A 26,991-nucleotide genomic window follows, 5' to 3' on the forward strand; every position below is an offset into this window, starting at 1 on the left:
GACTGGTCTACAGCTGTTTCGCACTATGCAAATTAGTGCTTCCTCAGGACAACAAAGCCCCCAAACATCACCCCTTATATACTGTACCTCTTGAAACGGCTGCTGAAGAAATGGAGGACGCCCCGTGCAGCGCACCCACGAACTCAACTAATTCACTTCCTGGACACCAACTGCGTTCCATTCACAGGAAGTCGCGGACCGGAAGTGGTCATCAAACCTCCCTGGGCCAATGAGAAGCGAGCGCCGGCGGCGCTCCGCTCACGGATATTAAAGAATCCTATCTTAGGCAAATTCCGCCCCTAGGTAGCCCTGTACTAAGAGTGACACGCCCCTCCCACTGGTATCACATACAAGGGGCGTAACCAAATACTCAGGAACGCCTCCATGTAACCAGGGAGAGGCGGCGTGCCTAGCAACCACACAGGCCAATAGGATGACAGCAATAGCTGTCCACAACTATGAAGCTGGATGAACCTGCGTACATTCCACCCCCCAATGAACATAAAGGGCCAGCTCACCCACAGGACAGTATATACTGTCCACCAGGGCCGGGGCAAATTACAAAAATACCTGTCCCAGACGTTTGATGCCACTTGCGGGTACTGCTAACACACGGGCTCCTCCTCTCAACAGACAGCCTGTAGGACGAAGAGGGAAAAGGGAAAAAGAAAAGAAAGAAGAAGTCAGATATTAAAATCAAGAATTAATACATATGAACAGAGCATTATTAAAATACAAACAGCTACATCACTTACAAAAATACTGCCAGATCGTTTCGTTCATTGAGTCCCATTGGACCTACTGCCTCAAAAAAAGATATCCAAAAACTTTCTCTACGTTGTAATTTTTTTACCCAATCCCCACCCCTTGAATCTCTTTCCACCACTTCAAGCCCAAAAAACCGCAATTGTGAAGAGTCACCTGCATGGACAATGTTCATATGTTCCATGACCCTAGGACAACCCTTAGCTCGTGGGTTCCCCAGCGATCTACAATGCTCTTGGTATCTATCCTGCATCATGCGTGTAGTCAGTCCTACATAGATGTATTGGCAAGAACATGTTAATGCATATATTATTCCTTTAGTCTTGCAGTTCATAAATTGCTTAAATTTAACCTCTCTTCCAAACCTCAAGAAACGTTTTCCAGTAATCAAAAAGTTGCAGCATGAACATGAATTGCACCTATAATTACCCAGAGGTCTGTTACTACTCAACCAATTCTGTGTACTCTGGCTGATAAACTCACTATGGGATAATTGATCTTTTAAATTAGATACCTTTTTTTAAGAGATGCATGGGGCCTGACGACACCTATCCGCTAGGAGCTGATCCTCCTGCAGGATCCACCAATTGTTCTTAATAGATTTTTTGATTTTCTCAAACATGGGTGAATATGTAAAATGCATAAAAAATCTATTTTGCTGTTTTTTCATCCTGGGGGTCAACAATGACTTCTTGTCTCTTTTAGCAGCTTTCTGGAAGGCCTCAGCGATAACCATATCACTATAGCCTCTAGCAAGTAACCTTTCTCTGAGTTGTTCAGCTTGATCTACAAAATCCTCCATAGTTGTAGCATTCCTCCTGAGACGGAGGAACTGACTGAAGGGTAATGATCTAATTGTAGAAGGAGGATGGTAGCTGGAGGAGTGTAAAATAGAGTTTACCGCTGTAGGTTTTCTAAAGGTCCTAGTTATTAACGACCCCCTGCTAACATCAACAACAAGGTCCAGAAACTCAATCTGGTCTTCACCCCAATTAGAGGTAAAGGCCATATTGACATCGTTATCATTGATCCCAGTTACAAAACTCTGAAAGGAAGCCTGATCCCCATCCCATACCACCAAGATGTCATCTATAAAGCGGATCCAGAGTTTGATCCTCCCCAGGAACACGTTCCCCGTAACAAAGACGTGGTTGGCCTCCCAGTGGCCCATGAAGAGGCCGGCATAGGTGGGGGCCACAGGGCTCCCCATTGCCGTGCCGACCTCCTGACGGTACCACTGGCGGTCAAACAGGAACGCATTCCTGGTGAGGACGAACTCCAGACCCGCCAACAGAAACCACTGTTCCTCCTCTGAGTACTGCAGTGCTGGCAAAAACTTGGCTACAGCCTGTAGACCATCTCCATGACATATTCTACTGTACAAAGAAACAACATCAATTGTCGCTAAATGAAAAGAGGACTGCCATTCAAATGAGTTAAGGATGTTCAACACTTCAACAGTATCACCCACATAGGCTGGCAAAGATCTTAGAAGGGGCCTAAATTTAAAGTCCAAAAATTGGGACAGAGACTCAGTAAGGGAGCCAATTGCCGAAACTATCGGCCTCCCTGGTGGTCGATCAGCGGATTTATGGATCTTTGGAATGGTGTACCACACCGGATTCCTCGGATGTTGCGGGACCAACTTGTTGGCAAAAGTTCTGTCCAATGTTCCATCAGCTACAGCTTTCGAAAGCAGATTTTTTAACTCCAAACTGTAGGACGGGGTAGGGTCACAAGATAGTTTCGTGTAAGTGGACCTATCCTGGAGTTGTCTCAGGCACTCGGCCTGATAATCCCCAGTGGCCAAAACTACTACCCCCCCCTCCCTTATCTGCTTCCCTTATTGTAAGCTCTTTATTATTTTTCAACCATTTTAAAGCTTGAATTTCAGCTGAGGACAAGTTGTTTGGCGTTGATGGATATATCAATGCTTTGCATTCTTCCGTAACACTTTTCACAAAGAGTTCCACAGAGCCACCCGGTATAGCTGGAGGGTTGAAAGTAGATCGTCCACCTATATGGAAAGGGACAGGTCGATTGGTGTCAACCATATTGGGACCATAATCGCCTGTCAATTGTCCATGCAGGTGACTCTTCACAATTGCGGTTTTTTGGGCTTGAAGTGGTGGAAAGAGATTCAAGGGGTGGGGATTGGGTAAAAAAATTACAACGTAGAGAAAGTTTTTGGATATCTTTTTTTGAGGCAGTAGGTCCAATGGGACTCAATGAACGAAACGATCTGGCAGTATTTTTGTAAGTGATGTAGCTGTTTGTATTTTAATAATGCTCTGTTCATATGTATTAATTCTTGATTTTAATATCTGACTTCTTCTTTCTTTTCTTTTTCCCTTTTCCCTCTTCGTCCTACAGGCTGTCTGTTGAGAGGAGGAGCCCGTGTGTTAGCAGTACCCGCAAGTGGCATCAAACGTCTGGGACAGGTATTTTTGTAATTTGCCCCGGCCCTGGTGGACAGTATATACTGTCCTGTGGGTGAGCTGGCCCTTTATGTTCATTGGGGGGTGGAATGTACGCAGGTTCATCCAGCTTCATAGTTGTGGACAGCTATTGCTGTCATCCTATTGGCCTGTGTGGTTGCTAGGCACGCCGCCTCTCCCTGGTTACATGGAGGCGTTCCTGAGTATTTGGTTACGCCCCTTGTATGTGATACCAGTGGGAGGGGCGTGTCACTCTTAGTACAGGGCTACCTAGGGGCGGAATTTGCCTAAGATAGGATTCTTTAATATCCGTGAGCGGAGCGCCGCCGGCGCTCGCTTCTCATTGGCCCAGGGAGGTTTGATGACCACTTCCGGTCCGCGACTTCCTGTGAATGGAACGCAGTTGGCGTCCAGGAAGTGAATTAGTTGAGTTCGTGGGTGCGCTGCACGGGGCGTCCTCCATTTCTTCAGCAGCCGTTTCAAGAGGTACAGTATATAAGGGGTGATGTTTGGGGGCTTTGTTGTCCTGAGGAAGCACTAATTTGCATAGTGCGAAACAGCTGTAGACCAGTCTTGCGTGCTTATCCTTCTCTCTCCTGGCATTGTTGTGCTGCTGATGCTAACCTTTTAAGTATTTACAATAAAGGCTTTTTTACCGGATGTGCCCAGCCACTCTTGTCTATACATTAACTGGCTACGTGGAACTGGAATTTTTTGGTTTTGAGCACTCTGGAGTTGTGTTTAACAGTGGTCCTGTGCACCTCTCTCTCTATAGTGGTGGATCTGTCTCCTGATTTCTGAGGTGGCACGGACTTACTTTGGCTTTGCCGGATCAGAGTGCATCTAAAAATGGCACAGTCTGCCCTAAAGGAAGGCCGCCGGGATGTGGAAATTTTCCCTAAAGAGGACGATGACTTAACCTCTTGCTCCCAGGAATTGAGAGGCCTTGAAAATCGTTTATATAACGTGATGGAGAGAGAGGTGAGGAAATACTGGACGATAGTTACCTTGAAGAAATATAAGCACGTCAAGAGAGCTCCAAGAGGAGTCAGATTTTACAAACAGCTCATGCAAGCAAAGACACGTCCGTCTGCTAAAGAGAAATGTGACAATTTGTTTAAAAGATTTGTCCTGGCTTTTCTTGACGTTGTAATTGAAGAGAATGAGATCGATTATGCTGAAATCATGGATGAGATTGCTAAAGTAAAATCGATTATTGCTGCGGTTTCAAGTGAGGAACAATTACAAGAAATGATAGATCGTATAGAGCAAAAACTGGTCCCTATTCAAGATCAAGTAAAAAAAGATAAGAATGATAAGTTCATCAGAGATCGTTTAGATTATGAGCAAGACAAAGTTTTTGCATGGAGAAATGGCTATAGAAATGGAAATGAGGGCAATAAAAAACGACATCAAAGACGCAGACGCCATTCCAGGAACAGGGGCTCCTCAGACCCAGATACCTCAGTTGGCTCAGTAGGTGGTGCCCTAGCCTCTGGTAGAGATACCAATAGTTCATCTGAAGATGATATCCCTTTGGGAGGAACAAGACCAGGAGAGGCAAGAGGAAACAGAAGGGGCATCCTCAAACAGATCAGCTGGAACAAAGACCAACTGAGGAGATCGGAACGAAATCGGAAGAAATAAAAGTATATAACCTTTCTGGAGTTCCTCTGAATTCTGCTTGTCTGTCTCTTCTTGCCAAGGGCATGACATTCTGCCCATCTGCCCCTTTCGATTCCATAAAATTCGAACAAGAGTTGTTTCTCAATGCCCGAAAGTTGTCCCTTCATCGTTTTTTTCAGAATCATAAAAAATCCAAGACTCAGGTCACCTCCCCTAACTTCATCACTGTGCCCCCCCTAATGGGTGATTGTTGGAATTATTGGGACACTGATGCTTTGAAGGATCTGTGTGAATTGACAGGCGATTATGGTCCCAATATGGTTGACACCAATCGACCTGTCCCTTTCCATATAGGTGGACGATCTACTTTCAACCCTCCAGCTATACCGGGTGGCTCTGTGGAACTCTTTGTGAAAAGTGTTACGGAAGAATGCAAAGCATTGATATATCCATCAACGCCAAACAACTTGTCCTCAGCTGAAATTCAAGCTTTAAAATGGTTGAAAAATAATAAAGAGCTTACAATAAGGGAAGCAGATAAGGGAGGGGGGGTAGTAGTTTTGGCCACTGGGGATTATCAGGCCGAGTGCCTGAGACAACTCCAGGATAGGTCCACTTACACGAAACTATCTTGTGACCCTACCCCGTCCTACAGTTTGGAGTTAAAAAATCTGCTTTCGAAAGCTGTAGCTGATGGAACATTGGACAGAACTTTTGCCAACAAGTTGGTCCCGCAACATCCGAGGAATCCGGTGTGGTACACCATTCCAAAGATCCATAAATCCGCTGATCGACCACCAGGGAGGCCGATAGTTTCGGCAATTGGCTCCCTTACTGAGTCTCTGTCCCAATTTTTGGACTTTAAATTTAGGCCCCTTCTAAGATCTTTGCCAGCCTATGTGGGTGATACTGTTGAAGTGTTGAACATCCTTAACTCATTTGAATGGCAGTCCTCTTTTCATTTAGCGACAATTGATGTTGTTTCTTTGTACAGTAGAATATGTCATGGAGATGGTCTACAGGCTGTAGCCAAGTTTTTGCCAGCACTGCAGTACTCAGAGGAGGAACAGTGGTTTCTGTTGGCGGGTCTGGAGTTCGTCCTCACCAGGAATGCGTTCCTGTTTGACCGCCAGTGGTACCGTCAGGAGGTCGGCATGGCAATGGGGAGCCCTGTGGCCCCCACCTATGCCGGCCTCTTCATGGGCCACTGGGAGGCCAACCACGTCTTTGTTACGGGGAACGTGTTCCTGGGGAGGATCAAACTCTGGATCCGCTTTATAGATGACATCTTGGTGGTATGGGATGGGGATCAGGCTTCCTTTCAGAGTTTTGTAACTGGGATCAATGATAACGATGTCAATATGGCCTTTACCTCTAATTGGGGTGAAGACCAGATTGAGTTTCTGGACCTTGTTGTTGATGTTAGCAGGGGGTCGTTAATAACTAGGACCTTTAGAAAACCTACAGCGGTAAACTCTATTTTACACTCCTCCAGCTACCATCCTCCTTCTACAATTAGATCATTACCCTTCAGTCAGTTCCTCCGTCTCAGGAGGAATGCTACAACTATGGAGGATTTTGTAGATCAAGCTGAACAACTCAGAGAAAGGTTACTTGCTAGAGGCTATAGTGATATGGTTATCGCTGAGGCCTTCCAGAAAGCTGCTAAAAGAGACAAGAAGTCATTGTTGACCCCCAGGATGAAAAAACAGCAAAATAGATTTTTTATGCATTTTACATATTCACCCATGTTTGAGAAAATCAAAAAATCTATTAAGAACAATTGGTGGATCCTGCAGGAGGATCAGCTCCTAGCGGATAGGTGTCGTCAGGCCCCATGCATCTCTTACAAAAAGGTATCTAATTTAAAAGATCAATTATCCCATAGTGAGTTTATCAGCCAGAGTACACAGAATTGGTTGAGTAGTAACAGACCTCTGGGTAATTATAGGTGCAATTCATGTTCATGCTGCAACTTTTTGATTACTGGAAAACGTTTCTTGAGGTTTGGAAGAGAGGTTAAATTTAAGCAATTTATGAACTGCAAGACTAAAGGAATAATATATGCATTAACATGTTCTTGCCAATACATCTATGTAGGACTGACTACACGCATGATGCAGGATAGATACCAAGAGCATTGTAGATCGCTGGGGAACCCACGAGCTAAGGGTTGTCCTAGGGTCATGGAACATATGAACATTGTCCATGCAGGTGACTCTTCACAATTGCGGTTTTTTGGGCTTGAAGTGGTGGAAAGAGATTCAAGGGGTGGGGATTGGGTAAAAAAATTACAACGTAGAGAAAGTTTTTGGATATCTTTTTTTGAGGCAGTAGGTCCAATGGGACTCAATGAACGAAACGATCTGGCAGTATTTTTGTAAGTGATGTAGCTGTTTGTATTTTAATAATGCTCTGTTCATATGTATTAATTCTTGATTTTAATATCTGACTTCTTCTTTCTTTTCTTTTTCCCTTTTCCCTCTTCGTCCTACAGGCTGTCTGTTGAGAGGAGGAGCCCGTGTGTTAGCAGTACCCGCAAGTGGCATCAAACGTCTGGGACAGGTATTTTTGTAATTTGCCCCGGCCCTGGTGGACAGTATATACTGTCCTGTGGGTGAGCTGGCCCTTTATGTTCATTGGGGGGTGGAATGTACGCAGGTTCATCCAGCTTCATAGTTGTGGACAGCTATTGCTGTCATCCTATTGGCCTGTGTGGTTGCTAGGCACGCCGCCTCTCCCTGGTTACATGGAGGCGTTCCTGAGTATTTGGTTACGCCCCTTGTATGTGATACCAGTGGGAGGGGCGTGTCACTCTTAGTACAGGGCTACCTAGGGGCGGAATTTGCCTAAGATAGGATTCTTTAATATCCGTGAGCGGAGCGCCGCCGGCGCTCGCTTCTCATTGGCCCAGGGAGGTTTGATGACCACTTCCGGTCCGCGACTTCCTGTGAATGGAACGCAGTTGGCGTCCAGGAAGTGAATTAGTTGAGTTCGTGGGTGCGCTGCATGGGGCGTCCTCCATTTCTTCAGCAGCCGTTTCAAGAGGTACAGTATATAAGGGGTGATGTTTGGGGGCTTTGTTGTCCTGAGGAAGCACTAATTTGCATAGTGCGAAACAGCTGTAGACCAGTCTTGCGTGCTTATCCTTCTCTCTCCTGGCATTGTTGTGCTGCTGATGCTAACCTTTTAAGTATTTACAATAAAGGCTTTTTTACCGGATGTGCCCAGCCACTCTTGTCTATACATTAACTAACATGTCCCGCGACATCCTCCTCCGATCACCCGTTCCCTGCCGCCGGCACCGGGCAATTCGTCTAATAAGACGAATAATGCGCACTCCTGTTCACGTCATCTGATGATGCACGCGGGAGTACAGCTGCAGTCAGATGAGATGCCGCATTAGACCGGGGCCGGTGGCAGGGAAGGCAGATCGTTGGACAGCGTGGGACATTACTGCTACAGGGGGCCAGTAGAAGCCCCAGGTAAGTGTCTGTTTTTATTTTCTACCCCCCAACCCCCTCTCTGCCACAAGAACCCCTTTAATAAGGCAAGCTTTCTTTGTGAATTAACACTGAAAATACCATTGATGTGTGGTGATAAGTTTTCTCTTGCCTTATCACCAGCATGATCTTTGTGAATTTAGGCCACTGACTATTGCCAAGTGCCAAACTAGCAGTATTTCAGCTGTGGAGTTGCAGCACACAACTATTTTATTGAGCAGTCAACGAACAAAATGCACAGCACTGCTCAAAAAACTAAAGCTGTGTGATGCAACTCCACGGATTGATTTCTTGTATGCTAAGAGGAAAAAGGGCACCCTGAGTTGCGAGCACAACGCCCCACTGAGAAGGCATTTGTGTGCAAGCTGCTAACATGGCAATATCCTGGAAGTAACCTTGCTAGTAAGTGAAAGTAAAGGGAGGAGAAACATCTATAGAAACAGTCTCCACTTAATTAAAAAAAAATGCTTTTAATTTACTTTAAGGGCAGGCTAAAAAAAAGCCAAGATGAGTTCATCCTCAGATTCTTCAAATAGCAGCCATAATTCATCTCTCGTTAGAAAGAAAACTGAATACCATTGCCTAACGATATAACATTTTTCAGTCAACATGCTGCATAACTTAGGGCCTTTTTCCACTAGCCTGCGATTTGCGATTTGCTGCTGATCGCAAATCGCAAGGTACATTAAACTAATGGAAACTGCAGCAGCAATTTCCATTAGTGCGATCCGATTGCGATGCGATTTTGGTCAAAGCGCAATCGTCGTCCTGCCGCGTTTTGTATGCGATTGAGCTGGGCTATAATGAGTATAGTAGCTCAATCGCAATCGCATGGTGGAAATTGAAACGGGATTGCGATCGCGATCGGAATCGCAATCACATTTCATAGTGGAAAAGAGCCCTTAGAAGGCTTCCCTGGAACAGACAAAAGGTGCAGAAGAAAGAGCCTGTCATTGGTTAAACAACAACATGAGACAGGAGACTAGATCAGCTTGCAAGTTATCGCCAGGCTCCATTACTTTTTGAAACAGAATTTATACTGTGATGCATTTTAAACACTCATAGGCTCTGGCAGCAATGGTCAGATGCTGCACATCTCAGCACACAGATAGCTGCTACCCTTTCAATGGAAGGCCCCATGTTGAGCAGAGCTGCTTATTAAATACAGCCATTGATGTTTGCACTGGACCAGAATTCCATGCAGCCTAGCCAATAATCAATACTGAATTTAATACTCTTTGATGTGCGTCTCCATTGTCTGTCCACACAAGATCTTCTACCGTCTGAAGCTAAATTAGTAATTAATCTCCACAGGCAACCATTAAAAAGCTTTAGCTCCAGCTGTTGCAGAACATATGTTTTTAATTGGTAAGTTTAGAGTTAGCCATTTCTTTATAAATAGAAAATTGACATCAACATTTAGAGTTGAAATACCTCGCCACAACTATTCAACCTGTATTTAAACAATGAAGCATGATCTTAAGGGGAACTACGGTATACTCTTTATTTACTTTAGTAGTTTTCTGAAAATGTACATGTTTAGAAACCTTTTAAATTTTGTAAAATTAATGGAGTTACAGTAAATGTTGTTTTAAAAGTAAATGAACGTAAATAAATAATATAACTTAAATAAATAATATAATAAAGTAAATAAAAAGTAAGCAAACCAGAGGTGAAAATAAACAGATGAGATAGACCAGTGTATTTATGCTCCTATTCCTAAAAATGACTTTTTAGATATCCCATGATTTTATATTTAACCATTTACAAACTAGATTGAATGTTTTGTTGCCTCTGCTCAGTGCCAGCGCTAATAAGCATCCCAGAGTTAGAAAAAGGACAATAGTTTGAGTATTTTATCTCTCTCTGCCCTCAGAAGTTGTATTCTGCCAGGAAAACTTTTATGGCTGTACTTTGCTTATCAGTGATGTTTACTATAGTCCCCACAAGCTACAGACAAGACATAAGCTGTCACTTACATGTCTAGAAATTAATTCAGGCAGAAAAATAAAACAAGTAAAACAGCCTGGTTATTTATAGGTTTTTCACTGCGCATACACGTTTGTCTTATCACATCAAATGTCACCTCAGGTACACTTTACGGCTGGGATTGTGATGTTGATGTTCAAGGCTGAGCTGAATTACAATCCACCGAGTTTCACAATTTTTCTCATTACTCATTGTCTGTTCTAACATGTAACATGCTATCTATGACATGTCCGACTTCCATTCGCTGTCCATAAAAGTCACACCGGCTGAGACTTTAAGTTCTGTCATTACTACAGCCATAACAGGCAGGTCAGGACATGTCCTGTGTTTTACCAGAGCCCTATTAGCCGGGTGCTTAACTCAGCTAATTCTGGTGAGCGACCGGCTGTCATTGCTCACTTATTAGGGCAGTACATGCAGAGGAGGTGGGGCAAGCCAGGAGAGCAGTGAATAATAATTAAGGGGTGGGATCACACACTCACAGCTCTCTGATCCCACCTGTCAGTAGCAGCAGATCGGGACAGAGTGTGGGAAAGATCGTTTGCTGTATCAGTATACAGCGCTGATGCCCCCTAAAGTTTGCTGCCTGAATTACCATCATGCAAACCTGAATCATGTAATTCAGGAAGAAACCTTTAGTGGGCAGAAGCACCGTTCACTGGTACACTGGATGATTTCTCTCACACATGCTCCCTCTGCTGCTGCTGACAAATGGACTGGAGAGCTGCAAGTGTGTGCATCCCGCTTATTAATTGTTATTCACTGCTTTCCTAGCTGAACCCGCCTCCTCTCCACACGCTGCTGCCATGCCAGAGGTAAGTTCCTTTTATCTGAGGCATGTGCGTTTGTCTGTATGTCTTGATTTTTTCCTTACATCTTGCCACGTGTTTGAGTGGCTTTAAGCCCCGTACATATGGAGGCAATTCTATTGCTCAACGTGGATTGGTACACTACCTAGAGTGTGAGTGCTATGCCGACGCTGTACAAATGCGTCACCAGCCCCCAGGCTACAAGTAACTCCGTTGCTATGCTGGGGAAGCACGCAGGGAGAATGAGCAGTGAGTGATGGAGCGACTTCCCACAGGCAGAGAAGTAGGGAAGAACAATGCAATCGGGGATCTTTAGCAGACGTTGTGAATCCACAGTGCACACGCTGGATTCACAATAGATTCTCGGCCAAGGCGTTCTTTATCATCCCCGTGCACAAGTTCAAACCAGCGTGTGTACGTAGATTTGCATATCTAAAGCCCCATACACACGCTCAACAGCGGTCTTTTATGCAGCACAATTACCAAACACCTTTTGTTGAACAATCTAAAGAAAGTTGCTTTCTATTGTTCACACAACTGGTAAGAAATCAATCCAACAGTTGGATTGACGTCTTATCAGTTGTGTCAACAATAGCAAGTAACTTTTTTTGGGTTGTTCAACTTGTTTCACAACAAAAGGTGTTTGTGCTGCATAAAAGTCCGCTGTTGAGCATGTGTATGGGGCTTAATGCTGGGTACACACAGTAAGATTTTGTGACCCAATCTTTTTTCCACACGATTCCGCACTCGATTCTGCGTTCCATTCTCTTATCTTCATTCATTTTTCTTATCTTTTTCCATTCTCTGCTATGAGAAATCGAGCGCTGAAACGATCGGGAGCAATATCGAACACAACAGATTTTATTAATCGGATCCATCTATCGCACGAAAAATCGTACCGTGTGTATTAGGCATTAGAGGCTGAAAAAGATTTACACATAACACAATCACTTCACTAGCTGGAGTAGTGTTATAGATGAAGTTTTTATATTTCTATGGCAGACATTTGTGTCTATGATGTCAGGACTCTTGCATGTGCAAGCCATTTTGACAAAGTTATCCATCTTGTCCATATTAACTATTTGGCCCTATTAACATTACAACTATAACTAATAGTATACTGCAAGCACAAAACACAGACAGAACCCTTAACTTGAGCTGATAACTGCCCTTTGTTTGAACTGGTAAACTTCTTCTTTCATGAAGAGCACACGTTTTGTACAAAACAGCTGCAGACATTGTGCAAGGGTCCCAGATGGTCCAACTGTTGCTTACTTAGGTCTATTGTTCCCTTTTAAAGAAAAAGTTTCCTCTTTTTAAGTTGAAATTAACCTCGCAATGAAATCCAAAGGGGCATCGAATTCTAAGAATGAGCACTTAAGTGGACCTGAACTCTTGCACAGGACACAAGGAAAACAGAAAGAAATAACAGTGCCGCAATAAAAGTAGTGTGGTTCCACCCCTAAATAAACAAGATTCCAAAGTTCAACACACTCAACTTTTTTTTTTTTATGAACCTATACTGGGCTTATACTATATGGCTATGGTTGACAGCACATCTTATATAGGTATGTGTGAGCTTTTCATCAATATAGTGCCATGGTGTATGTTACGATCTATTGGAGCAGGATGTCGAGAAGAAAGGCATTGTTAACAGAAAGCATAAGAAGTCCCGTTTGCAGTTTGCCAGAAGCCATGTGGGGGACACAGCAACCATGTGGAAGAAGGTGCTCTGGTCAGATGAGACCAAAATGGAACTTTTTGGCCAAAATGCAAAACGCTATGTGTGGCGGAAAACTAACACTGCACATCACTCTGAACACACCATCCCCACTGTCAAATATGGTGGTGGCAGCATGCTCGGGGGGTGCATCTCTTCAGCAGGGACACGGAAGCTGGTCAGAGTTGATGGGAAGATGGATGGAGCCAAATACAGGGCAAACTTGGAAGAAAACCTCTTAGAGACTGCAAAAGACTTGAGACTGGGGCGGAGGTTCACCTTCCAGCAGGACAATGACCCTAAACATAAAGCCAGGGCAACAATGGAATGGTTTAAAACAAAACATATCTATGTGTTAGAATGGCCCAGTCAAAGTCCAGATCTAAAGCCAATCGAGAATCTGTGGCAAAATCTGAAAACTGCTGTTCACAAACGCTGTCCATCTAATCTGACTGAGCTGGAGCTGTTTTGCAAAGAAGAATGGGCAAGGATTTTAGTCTCTAGATGTGCAACGCTGGTAGAGACATACCCTAAAAGACTGGCAGCTGTAATTGCGGCAAAAGGTGGTTCTACAAAGTATTGATTCAGGGGGCCGAATAATTACGCACACCCCACTTTGCAGTTATTTATTTGTAAAAAATGTTTGGAATGATGCATGATTTTCAATCCACTTCTCACATGTACACTACTTTGTATTGGTCTTTCACGTGGACTTCCAATAAAATTGATGCATGTTTGTGGCAGTAATGTGACAAAATGTGGAAAACTTCAAGGGGGCCGAATACTTTTGCAACCCACTGTATATATATTCTGTATTGTTCTTGCGGGTTCAAGTTTGTCATAGGCCCACGGATAAGATAAATTTATTGAATTTTGGAGTGGCCTTTTTTCCTGATGTGCGCATGGGTCTCTAATGGTATGTATGAATTATATGTTTTTAACAGATGTTTTGTGTACGGTGTGCCTCTGAGGAAGCTGCTGTTGGCCGTGAAACACGTGTCAGGCATTTTTTGATGTGAAGTTAAGGTCTGATGTATGATCCGCAATTTGTAGAAATAACATAAGAAGAATACGCAAGAAAATTTTGGTTCATAAAAAAACCGTTGTTGAGTGTGTTTTGAACTTTGGAAACCGAAAGAAATGCTCCCTGTGTGTTTTTAGAGAGAAGAGCCGGTCTAATTCCCTCACATCTTCAAGTAAGATCATGAATAAAAATAAGTGTAATTTGGTCTCAGCTGTCAGAACAGAAACAGCTAATATGTAAACGCTTTGTCTACTTCTATGAAAGTCAGAAGATTTGTTGCAGGAGTTTTGTAAGCTGGATCATATAAATGTTTTTCTTTAAATGTTATTATGTTTATCTTTTACAGAGGAAGTTCTGAGTTCGGGTCCGAATTAACGGTCTGTTGCCTATGTAAATTATCAATATGTGATTGGTTTATGTTGTAATGACAAGTATCCTGGACAGCCCCAGGGTGATAAAATGTTTGCAAAATTAGAAAACTATAAAAAGAACTGTCAATTTGGTATTTTCAACAGCTCCTGTCAGCAGCCTTTGACTGATCAATAAAGGTGTTATCATTTTGAAGAGGTGTGTCCGTGTCATCACTGTCCAGTCCATCTTGGACAGTGGGGAGCAGAAATTCTCATAATATGCTCATTTACCTCAACAAGGAAGCCAGAATGACCACATCACAGCTTCAAGGACCTCATGCAGCTGTATTAATGGTTTCCAGATTTGCTAACAATCACCAGCCACTGAGTATATATTTAACTTATTAACATAGTTGCTGCTATTTTTAGATTTCAGACCTGTTCAAATGAGAATGAACATTATGTATGCATAAAATAATTTATGTATGCATAAAATAATTTACTAATCTGTCAAACAAAAACTACTTTCAACCCCACCAATCTTTTCAAATCCCAGGGCAATTACGTAACAAATGTGTTGCCAGCTCCTGCACTGCATATATTTCCCACTTTTTGCAGAACTTGTTAAGTAGATAAATCTCCCAGGATTTACCTTAATTAGCAGCATTCTGTAATGATGCCGTATTACAGTGCTTATGCACCATACTGCTGTCTCATTCACCGGAGGAGGCCTTTAAGCAGCAAGAGTTCTAACATCAGCAGGCAGGGACATTGTAGAACCTGTCACTGGTTAGCTCCTTAGGGTTCAAAGGAATCCAAGACAAATGCATTACCTAGTTTGTGGTTTGGTATGAAACTAGAATTATTCTTACTTAAGACAAGCATTTTTACATGCTTGTGATTCATACTTTCAACGGTCTAACAGTAAGTAAAGATCCAGTTGTGAAAATTGGTCTCAAGGCATTAAAGTGTTAACACCTCTCTCATCAAAAAGTGACTGATGCACTCACTGAGCACGGCTAGTAACACCTACTTCTTCACTCAATTTTATAATATGCCAATCATGTGGCTACTATACAATGCACAGAATCATGTAGATACAGGGCATGAGTTACAATTAGAGATGTGGCGAACGGTTCCCGAACCGTTCGCCGGCGAACATCTCTAAATCCATGGGCCTCTTACTACTTCCGGGTCGCAATGACCCGGAGTAGTACGCCTGCGCTGCCCGGCGGAGCGCGTCCTAGATCGCGCTCCTGTTGCCGGGCACTCTCTGCGCATGTGCGTGACGTCATGAGCTTTTATTAGCCATAGACCCTGAACAAGCATATGCAGTTCAGGTACTCTGACTCAGGTTTTAGCCAATGGATTAGCCAATGCCTGTTCAAGGGTTTTGACTCAGACACTACTTATGCCAGAAGATCAACAGGACTGCCAGGCAACTTGCATTGTTTACAACAGGTTTGTCAAACCGGTCCTACGAGGGCCGAGATCCTCACACATTTATGACACAGCTCAAATTAATTGATAGGTCTGAATCAGGAAAGGTGTGGTCCATCAGGCAGAACACATTCCTCTCTTTCTCAGTCCATCCTAAGCACTGGCATGGATCTGGCCCTCCAGGCCTGGAGTTTGACACATGTGGTTTACAAGGAAATAAATATGGCAGCCTCCATATGATTCTCACCTCGGGCTCCCTTTAAAATATGTGCTAAATGTTATTAAGGTAGCATGTGACAATAAATAACCATAATGTTCTATTACACCAGGTTTACCTGAGCTATCTCTTGTCCATTCTAATGTGTAAACATCAATATTCAGCAGAGACACTTCTCGCGGTATACCAACCAAGAAATATTTATCCAATTGACAAATCAACAATAATTCTACTTAAGTCTGTTGGAATCTTCAGAAAGACAAAAAGAGGATTCAGAGGACATGGGAAAAGACGTTCTTCACTGCGACGTTCTTCACTGCAGAACAAAGTCTACAGAGTACACCCAGGCAACAACCCTAATAGCTCCAGCACAATCCAGCAGAGATGACAACCACACATCTGGAGACTGTTCTCTCCTGGAGTCCTCAATCACAGACCTCAGCTCCCAGGGCAGCCCCATCAAGCCTGTCCTCTGTAACGTCAGATCGATAAACAACAAAACAGCAATCATACATAATCTAATAGAGTCTTCTGATCTGGCCTGCCTCGCTGAAACCTGGCTTTCTGAACCAGTTGGCCCCACCCTGGAGGCCGCCGTGCCAACAAACTATTCCGTGATATACTGCAACAGGAAAGAACGCAGGGGTGGAGGGGTTGCACTTTGCTTTAGATCAGCTTTGAAAATCAGACCACTTACTGTAGGACCTACCAACCCGTTTGAATGCTTGGGGGTGCAACTTTCAGCTGAGAAAAACATTAACATATTGCTGATCTACCGCCCACCAGAAAAGGACTCGGACTTCCTTAAGGAACTTGTAGATCTCCTACGCAACCTAACACTGGAACACCCCAGATGGATTGTTCTTGGAGATTTCAATACATGAGTGGATTACTCCTCTAAACAATTTGGAATAGAGCTACCTCGTGCCTTTTATGAACTGGGCTTCTTCCAGTCAATCAGCTCTGCTACTCACAGGAAAGGTCACACTCTGGACCTTATATTCCATACTGGGCTGTCAATAGCCAATGTGGAAATTAATCCTGTTGCCTGGTCAGACCATCACACTATCCACTTCTCCCTCTCAATACCAGCTGTCAAACACCAGTACAAGAATCAAATAAAATATCGCTGCTTAAAAGGGCTAACACCACAACATATCCGAGATAACCTTAGCTTTGATGAATTGACTGACTCCAACTTGGACCCTGGATGCTCTGGTGTTTAAATACAACAAATGTGTGTCCTCCACCTTTGAGACCATTGCTCCTCTGTGCACCAAATATCTTACTCCACACCATCATGCACAGTGGTTTGATAACTCTATAAAAGAGCTGAAAATACAAGGCCGAAAACTTGAAACTGTGGCGCAAATCTCAGTCCCCAGAAGACAAACATGCCTTAATCCTCCACTTGAAGAACTACCCACAGGTAATCATGGGAAAAAATCATCCTTTCTATCACAAGAGATTGCAAATGCAGTTAACAAACCAGCCCAACTGTTCCGCACAGTGGAAAAACTCTGCAACCCGGCATGTCAAAAACTTAATATCGAGTCTTCAAAGGACCTCTGTGACCAATTTGCCCATTTCTTCAGAGACAAAGTCTCCGCTATAAGGTCCGCCATCCAACTTACAGCATCTGAGCCTAATATAGTGCCGAAGACCATTAGCAGAGACAACGTAATACCTTGGTCAGACTTCAAAGAAATTGATTAAGAAATAACATCAAGCATCCTCCTTCACCTCCGCCTAACTACCTGTGACCTGGATCCTGGCCCAACACAGTTCATGTTGAACTGCCCCGACCTGTTTGTACCGGTATTCCTCAAAATTGTTAACAGTTCCTTACAATCAGGGATATTTCCTGGTTTACTGAAGGAAGCACTCATCAGGCCTCTCCTCAAAAAACTTTCCCTGGAACCAGATGCAATGACCAGCTACAGACCTGTCTCTAACCTTCCCTTTCTGGGTAAGCTAATTGAAAAAGCAGTATACCTCCAGCTAGAAGCCAAAATCCTACAAAACAACAGTTAAGACCCATTCCAGTCTGGCTTCAGGAAACACCACAGCACTGAAACTGCCCTCATCCAAATATGCAACCACCTGCTCATGGCAAGAGACAGGGGAGAGTGCTCGATCCTCATACTGCTAGACCTTTCTGCAGCCTTTGATACAGTTGACCATGTCATCTTGATAAACAAGCTACAGGAATACTGCGGCATTGATGGCATAGTTCTTCAGTGGTTCCAATCCTTGAGTGGCAGAACAAAAAAAAAAGTTTCTATGGGGCCCTTCCTGTCCACCCCTGTACCACTTAAGTATGGGGTGCCCCAGGTCTCAATACTCTCACCCCTTCTTTTCACGATTTACATGTTACCGCTTGGAAAACTAATCCAAAAACATGGCCTGACATACCACTGCTATGCGGACGACACCCAACTATATCTTTCCTTCAAGCCTGGTGTGACAGACCCAACTCTAACTATAAACGCCTGCTTATGTGAACTACAGCGAAGGATGAATGACAACTGGCTGAAACTGAATGCAGACAAAACTGAAGTCCTTCTGATCGGAGGGCAGCGCATGACAACAAAACAACTTAACCCTCTTAGCAGTAACCCCGAGCTGAGCTCGGGGTAAGCCGCCGCAGAGGATATCTCAGCCCCTGGTGGGGCGATTTGCCTCATTTAAAATGCTGTACGTGCAGCTAGCACTTTGCTAGCCGCGCGTCCAGCTTGATCGCCGCCGCTCTGCACCGATCATCCGCACGCAGCGGCGGAAGAGGGCCCCCCCGTCAGAGCCCTGCGCTGCCCGGACCAATGACTTCCAGGCAGCGCTACGGGCTGGATCAGAGGCGTCTGACGTCAGGACGTCGGCTGACGTCCATGACGTCATTCCGATCATCGCCATGGCGACAGGAAAAGCCAAACAGGGGAACGCGATATATATACGCATTCCCCTGTTTGCTATTGATGCCGGTGACGATCGCACTAGAGGGACATATGCGCCCTCTAGTGTTGTTTCATGTAGCTACCGCTCTGGTAGCTTTACATGAAACAAAACAAAAAAATTACAAAAAAATGTATTTCTGCCTATTTGGCAGAATTAAAGAACCGACAGGAAGGTTAACTTGCAGTCTTCACCACTGGGAACTGGAGGCACGGATTTATGCAGCTCTGATCATGTGCGTAGCCTAGGAGCTCTAATTGATGGGGATTTAAACTTCACAACTCACATCTCTGCTGTGGTGAAATCATCCTATTTTCACCTTAAGAACATCGCAAAAATCAAGCACCTCATCCCCCCAGAAGATCTACCAACTTTAGTTCATGCCTTCATTACCTTCCGACTGGACTACTGCAATGCTTTCTACGCTGGCCTTCCAAAAACGGTCTTGTACCGCCTACAGCTGATACAGAATACTGCGGCCAGACTGTTCCGTTACTGCCACATAACGCCAGTCCTGCACTCCCTTCACTGGCTACCTATAGAATGGAGGGTCCTATTCAAGATCGGCCTACTGACATTTAAATCCCTGAATAATCTGGGCCCTGGATACATGAAAGATATGTTGCAGCTGCGTAGCAATCCCCGCATTCTCAGATCCACAGGTTCTAATAATCTAGTCATACCCAGAGTCCACTTGGAAACTTTCGGTCCCAGAGCCTTCTGTCTTGCTGCCCCTACGTTTTGGAACGCCTTACCTCAACAGATCAGGACAGTTGCATCCCTAGACGTGTTTAAATCCAGACTGAAAACCCACCAGTTCAGTTTGGCATTTGCAGAAATATAACTTTTGTTGTGTGAATACTTCATCCTACTACCAATTACTGAATCTGAGAGAGCCTAAGCGCTTTGAGTCCTATGGGAGAAAAGCGCTATAGAAATGTTATTGTATTGTATTATTATTGTTTATTTACCAATCTAAATCCCTCAAACCATTTACATTCATGACATCCACATGGGTAGATAAATCCATAGACTAGTGATTTCAGATAAGTCAGCTGAGAGTTTATGTGCAAAACATTCCTTTTGGCTATGTGAGAAGGTCAAAAGAGCATTATTATACGTGAGGAAAAAAAAACACTTATATTAACTCAAGGCTTACCTCTTCATCTGCATATAGTGCTCACTGGCTGCTGGTCTGCATTCAGCTCGCTGTACCACAATACCTTCAATAGCAAGTTTTTCTATTAGGAAAAAAATAAAGGTCAAGGCTAGAGTTCAGGCAGTGTGGAAATACATTCAGCTCAGAGTAAGATCGTCAGATGAATAGATTTTATCAACAACATTTCTGAGGACAACTTAGATCCCTTCCTTTAACCACTTCACTACTGAAGGTTTTTTCCCATTCTGTACCAGAGCGTTCCTTTCATTCATTCGCCTATATCTTTATTACTATTTTTCACAATGAAACGATCTCTATCTTGTTATTTTTTTGCCACCAATTAGGCTTTCTATGGGTGGTACATTTTGCTAAGAATTATTTTATTCTAAATGCATTTTAATGAGAAAAATAAGATCTCAGTTTTCTGCCATTACATTTTTAAAATAATATATGCTACCTTATTTAAAACCCACACATTTTACTTGTCCATTTGTCACAGTTATTAAAACATTTAAAACATTTCTCTAGTACAACGTATGGCGCCAATATTTTATGTGGAAATAAAAGTGTCAATTTTGCATCCATCACTAATTACAAGCCCATAATTTCATAAATAATATTAATATACCCTTTTGACACACACACACACACACACACATAAAATTATATATATATATATATATATATATATATATATATATATATATATATATATATATATATATATATATATATATATATATATATATATATATATATATACACATATACACACATACACACACACACACACACACACACAGGATCTTCTCAAAAAATTAGCATATTGTGATAAAGTTCATTATTTTCTGTAATGTACTGAGAAACATTAGACTTTCATATATTTTAGATTCAAATACACACAACTGAAGTAATTCAAGCCTTTTGTTGTTTTAATATTGATGATTTTGGCATACAGCTCATGAAAACCCAAATTTCCTATCTCAAAAAATTAGCATATTTCATCCGACCAATAAAAGAAAAGTGTTTTTAAAACAAAAAAAGTCAACCTTCAAATAATTATGTTCAGTTATGCACTCAATACTTGGTCGGGAATCCTTTTGCAGAAGTGACTGCTTCAATGCGGCGTGGCATGGAGGCAATCAGCCTGTGGCACTACCCAGGTGTTATGGAGGCCCAGGATGCTTCGATAGCGGCCTTAAGCTCATCCAGAGTGTTGGGTCTTGCGTCTCTCAACTTTCTCTTCACAATATCCCACAGATTCTCTATGGGGTTCAGGTAAGGAGAGTTGGCAGGCCAATTGAGCACAGTAATACCATGGTCAGTAAACCATTTACCAGTGGTTTTGGCACTGTGAGCAGGTGCCAGGCCGTGCTGAAAAATGAAATCTTCATCTCCATAAAGATTTTCAGCAGATGGAAGCATGAAGTGCTCCAAAATCTCCTGATAGCTAGCTGCATTGACCGTGCCCTTGATAAAACACAGTGGACCAACACCAGCAGCTGACATGGCACCCCAGACCATCACTGACTGTGGGTACTTGACACTGGACTTCAGGCATTTTGGCATTTCCCTCTCCCCAGTCTTCCTCCGGACTCTGGCACCTTGATTTCCGAATGACATGTAAAAGTTGCTTTCATCCAAAAAAAGTACTTTGGACCACTAAGCAACAGTCCAGTGCTGCTTCTCTGTAGCCCAGGTCAGGCGCTTCTGCCACTGTTTCTGGTTCAAAAATGGGTTCATGCTTCCATCTGCTGAAAAGCTTTATGGAGATGAAGATTTCATTTTTCAGCACGACCTGGCACCTGCTCACAGTGCCAAAACCACTGGTAAATGGTTTACTGACCATGGTATTACTGTGCTCAATTTGTCTGCCAACTCTCCTGACTTATACCTCATAGAGAATCTGTGGGATATTGTGAAGAGAAAGTTGAGAGACACAAGACCCAACACATAGCTTAAGGCTGCTATCGAAGCATCCTGGGCCTCCATAACACCTGAGCAGTGCCACAGGCTGATTGCCTCCATGCCACGCCGCATTGAAGCAGTCATTCCTGCAAAAGGATTACCGACCAAGTATTGAGTGCATAACTGAACATAATTATTTGAAGGTTGACTTTTTTTGTTTTAAAAACACTTTTCTTTTATTGGTCGGATGAAATATGCTAATTTTTGGAGATAGGAAATTTAGGTTTTCATGAGCTGTATGCCAAAATCATCAATATTAAAACAATAAAAGGCTTGAACTACTTCAGTTGTGTGTATTTGAATCTAAAATATTTGAAAGTCTAATGTAATACACACACACACACACACACACACACACACACACACACACACACACACACACACACACACACACATACATATATGTATTCAGTCCCTAAGGTAACTATTTATGTATTTTTTTAGTTATCTTTTTTAAAATATGCATATCATTTATTTAGGTAACTATGGGAGATGGTGGGAGGTAAGGTGTTAATTTTGAATTGTAATGGTGGGTCTTTTTATTACCGTATACTTTTCCAGTTAAAATAAAGAGTTTGGGATATACTTGCCATATAAGACTACTCCTCTTTCAACGCATATCAAATAAAAAAATCATATACTGGTGCTATGTATGAACAGATACTGGTGCTGTACTGTATGTGGTACCCAGTATATATCAGTATACAGGTGATTGACTGGTTGGATTGGTCAACTCTCGCTCTTCCTAAGTGGATTGGTCAGCTCTACCTGTCTCCAAGCAGATTGGTTAGGTCTCCCTGTCTCCCTGTTTATCAGAGTGGTATGGAAAAATAGATTGCGCTGTGCCCATAAAACACACCTCTTTCACCAGTCTTGCCCGCCCTTGTATCCTATTTACCTCATTCTCTACCTCTCAGATCTCGCACATGTGGTAACAGGATAGGACGGGACAGACGGGTGGAAGAGGCGTGTTTTATGGGCACTGTGCAATCTCTTTCTTCCATACCCTGGGCATCACAGACCTTGCAGTGTGAGCGATGAGCTCCACCAGCATATACGGCGACCGCGGAATCTCCAGCACTAGGTAATTAAACATCAACAAGTCGCGTACGTGCATCGGATATCAGCATCACATATCACCCAGAATCAATGACACCTGGCATATAAGTTGACCCCCGACTTTTCAAGGGTTAAAAACTAGTTTTATATGCCAGAATATACATTAAAAAAAATGTAGGTCTAATTTTACTATTGGGCCACAAGATGTCCTAGCGCATTTTTTCCTATTAGCGCACTAGAAGTACGCTAAACAGGAAGACATGCATGAGCATGTTACTCCGGAAGATGCATTGAGGCAGGTATCTCATTAATACCAGCAATCATCGACACTGGGATTTAGATTAATGCGTTCCGATTTATTCATCTCCCCTCTAATGGACAGCGGCAATTACCCAAGCAGGAGCGAGACGAGAATCTACGTGGCTGGGCAGGAAATGAAGTCCTGTCTGACGTAGATATACTGTAGGAAACCACAGAAGTGGTAAAATAGCAATGAATACAATTGCCGTTTCTTTTATTTATTTATTTTTTACACTATTCATTTATAAAGGATTTAGTTAGTGTCTGCCCATTGTAAAATCTTTCCTCTCCCTGATTTTCATTCTGATATTTATCACGCGTGGAAACTCTTTAGCACTGGCAGGTAGTGTCTGTACAATGTTAAGCCTGAAGAAGGGGACTAGATCCCAGAAAAGTTGCATAATTTATCTCTTAATAGTTAGCCATTAAAAGGTACTATTTTACTAAAACTTTGTTTCTTTTTTACCTACGTAGATTGATACAGCAGAAAAACAACAGTATATAGCTATGGGAAGTGTTCCTGATGCTGAAACCGGGATACTTAATGTAAAAGGGAGTATCTGAAAATTTAACTGCATTCTATTATATTTCGTTACAGTTCCTCTTAAACCTGTTTGCAGTGACATGTTTATCTGCCCCACTGCATCAATACAAGGAGTCTCATGCAAACACCTAGACCCATTTCAGTATCTGCAAAATCCGACTTTCAGGGCTGCTGTAGCAAACAACAATTCTGGAAAACCGATGGTATGCCACAGATGACGTTATGTAGTGTAAGGGTTACATTAAACTAAAAAATAGATTTTAAAGACGCATATTCAATCTGCCCAAATCCTTATATGCATGAAAACAGCAATACTCTTATGCATCAAAACCATCAAACAAGGAAGCCAATACAGCAACTCAGAGCTCCACATTCTGGCCTTTAAGCTGCATTATCTTGTTATGAAGGAAGAGAGAAAGCAAAAAAACAAGCTTTCCATCTCTCAGGCTCCTAATCACTGGCTAATGAACTTCATGGAAGAAGATCATGCTTCAATCCAAATCAGTGTTCTCCACATCCCACTGACATTAGGTGGCTGTTCTGGGCATAACCACATGAAGGGATAATCCACACTGCTGAGTTGTTAGTTGGACCACCTGCAGGTATGAAAAGTTACCTGAAAAAACATGCACTGCTGAGAAATGAGGACAGGTTTGTCAAACACTGACCTAAATAATAAATGGAAAATCATAACTATAGTCATGTAACTGTTATTGGGATATAAAAAGTATAAACAGGATTTCTATTCTACATTGATTTAGGGCTGATTCAGACAGACGTCTGTACCAGCCACCTGGCGTCAAGCTTCAAATGCGTTCCTGCAAGTGAGCAAAAAAGCATTTGTCAACTTCTGGTGGTGCTTCCAGTCCCTTGAATTTCGAGTAGGGTTTTGACACCCGCGGGGGGGGGGGGGGGGGCAAAAGCACCGCGATTAGCTGATGCTGGAAGCTACCTGTAGCATCCAGGGAAAACCGAGACGAAGAGAAACAGCATGATCGAGCGCAGCATTTGCGTGAACGGCGGTACATGATCATGCCAACAGCTGTCCATTCCCTTGAATGGACAGCACTTAACTTTGAGCGTCACAGTCATCGTTTACCGCCAAGAAACAGTCTGTGTGAACCCGCCATAAGGGATTTCATGCAAACTTGACAGCAAAGAAGCAGAAGAAAATGAAGGGACATCGACTGGTCTATATACAGAGGAAAGTGGAGCAATTGTCAGTACAGATGTATATACCTGCTTGACTTAGGTTTCCAAATGTGGCAACCAGTATAGAGGCTTCTCTTCAGACCATCAATATCCTGTTTTTGCAATCCCTTTATTTGTAGGTTACTTTCCAAGAAAGAAAGGCAGTAAAGAGGGAGGAAGTGCTTAATTTGAAGTCCCACGGACACTTAGGGCTCGATTCACAAAGCGGTGCTAACCCAGTTAGAGACTTTAGGCATGATAACCATTGCACCACGCTGGTGAAAAGCCAGTTTAGGTGTGATAAGTTTAGGCATGATAAGTTTAGGTGTGATAAGTTTAGGCATGATAAGTTTAGATCGCTTGCAAAGTCCCGCACGCAAAGCAGCGCCATTAAACTTTATACGAAGTGCAAAAGACTTTGCTAGCGTAAAACTTTTGATCAGCTGTGCACTGCAGTGCTAACGCAGTTGGCTCTTAAACTTATCATGCCTAAACTTATCACACCTAAACTTATCATGCCTAAACTTATCACACCTAAACTTATCACACCTAAAGTTATCATGCCTAAACTGAGTTTAGGCATGATAAAGGGCTTTTCTCCAGCGTGCTAACTGTTAGCACCGCTTTGTGAATCAGGCCCTTAGTGGATAGAAAGCCAGGGTCATATTTATTGATTTTTTTTTAAAAAGCCTAAAATAATACAACCTCCTAATAACAAATACATCAGTTTGGTAGAGAAGATCAAAGAGTTTAAACCTAAATTGTGTTTTGCTAGTGTTCATCTGCTATGTCAATTTAACAGTACGCCAAGCAAATTGGTGTGCATAATCGTACATGGGACCAGTAAGAAACCGATTTTGCTTTTGGAGGCTGTGGTTTTGGGTTTTTCTTTTTCTCGTAATTATAGTAGTATTTATTCTATTAGGGGCATTTAGAGTCCCAGAACTTTACTTTAAAATGAAAACTTGAGTATAACATTAAACAAAAAAAATGTATAGTTTACATGAAATGAAACCATTTGAGAGATTTATTTATTGTATTTATAAAGCACCAACATATTACGCAGCCCTGATGAATGTGATCTGCACAAATGCAATTCAGCATTCCAACGAGAATCCCATTAATATTTTATAAAACAGAGCTATCATATTACTATACCAAGCTTTTCAGAATCCAGGGGAATCTCAATAGAGCAGAGGAATAGGCTCTTGTCTTGCTAATTCATAGCACAATCACAATGCTTATACTGTGCTTATATAATAAAAGGAGGAAGCCATTTAAAGAGACACTGAAGCGAAAAAAAATATATGATATTATGATTTGTATGTGTAGCACAGCTAAGAAATAAAACATTAAGATCAGATACATCAGTCTAATTGTTTCCAGTACAGGAAGAGTTAAGACACTTCAGTTGTTATCTCTATGCAAAAAAGCCATTCATTTCTACGACTTTCAAAAGTCGTGGAGAGGGCTGTCTTCTGACTTTTATTATCTCAACTGTTTACTTTTTCTCTGCCAGAGGAGAGGTCATTAGTTCACAGACTGCTCTGAAAGAATCATTTTGAATGCTGAGTGTTGTGTAATCTGCACATATTAGAGAATGATGCAATGTTAGAAAAAACACTATATACCTGAAAATAAAAATATGAGAATATTTTCTTTGCTGCTAATCTTCTAGTAATTATTCATAGTACACAACCAATTTATTATATCATATATTTTTTTTCGCTTCAGTGTCTCTTTAAACACGCTCTAAAAAGCTTGCAGAAAACCCACTCTCTTGTCTTTTACATATTCAGGTTTCTGTACAGAGCAACAGGTCATGGTTATACAGAGGTGGCCTGGCAACTATTAAACCAACAGTCCAAGGTTTACATTACAACTCCAGACAGTTTTCCCAGTTCTAGTACAAAATTGGAAGATAACACTTTTTTCATATC

At 42.5% G+C, this 26,991-nt stretch overlaps 1 protein-coding gene across 1 annotated transcript in view; it reads right to left on the reverse strand.

The window, feature by feature from the left end:
• GTF2F2 (general transcription factor IIF subunit 2) overlaps positions 1-26,991 on the reverse strand; it is a 268,355-nt gene that overhangs the window by 119,903 nt on the left and 121,461 nt on the right. The window contains exon 6 of the mRNA XM_068265221.1: positions 19,990-20,071. Within this exon, the coding sequence (XP_068121322.1) occupies positions 19,990-20,071 (82 nt within the window). The remainder of the gene's footprint in view (positions 1-19,989; positions 20,072-26,991) is intronic.

This window comes from Hyperolius riggenbachi, chromosome 2 (assembly GCF_040937935.1).
Source record: "Hyperolius riggenbachi isolate aHypRig1 chromosome 2, aHypRig1.pri, whole genome shotgun sequence".
Lineage (NCBI taxonomy): Eukaryota > Metazoa > Chordata > Amphibia > Anura > Hyperoliidae > Hyperolius > Hyperolius riggenbachi.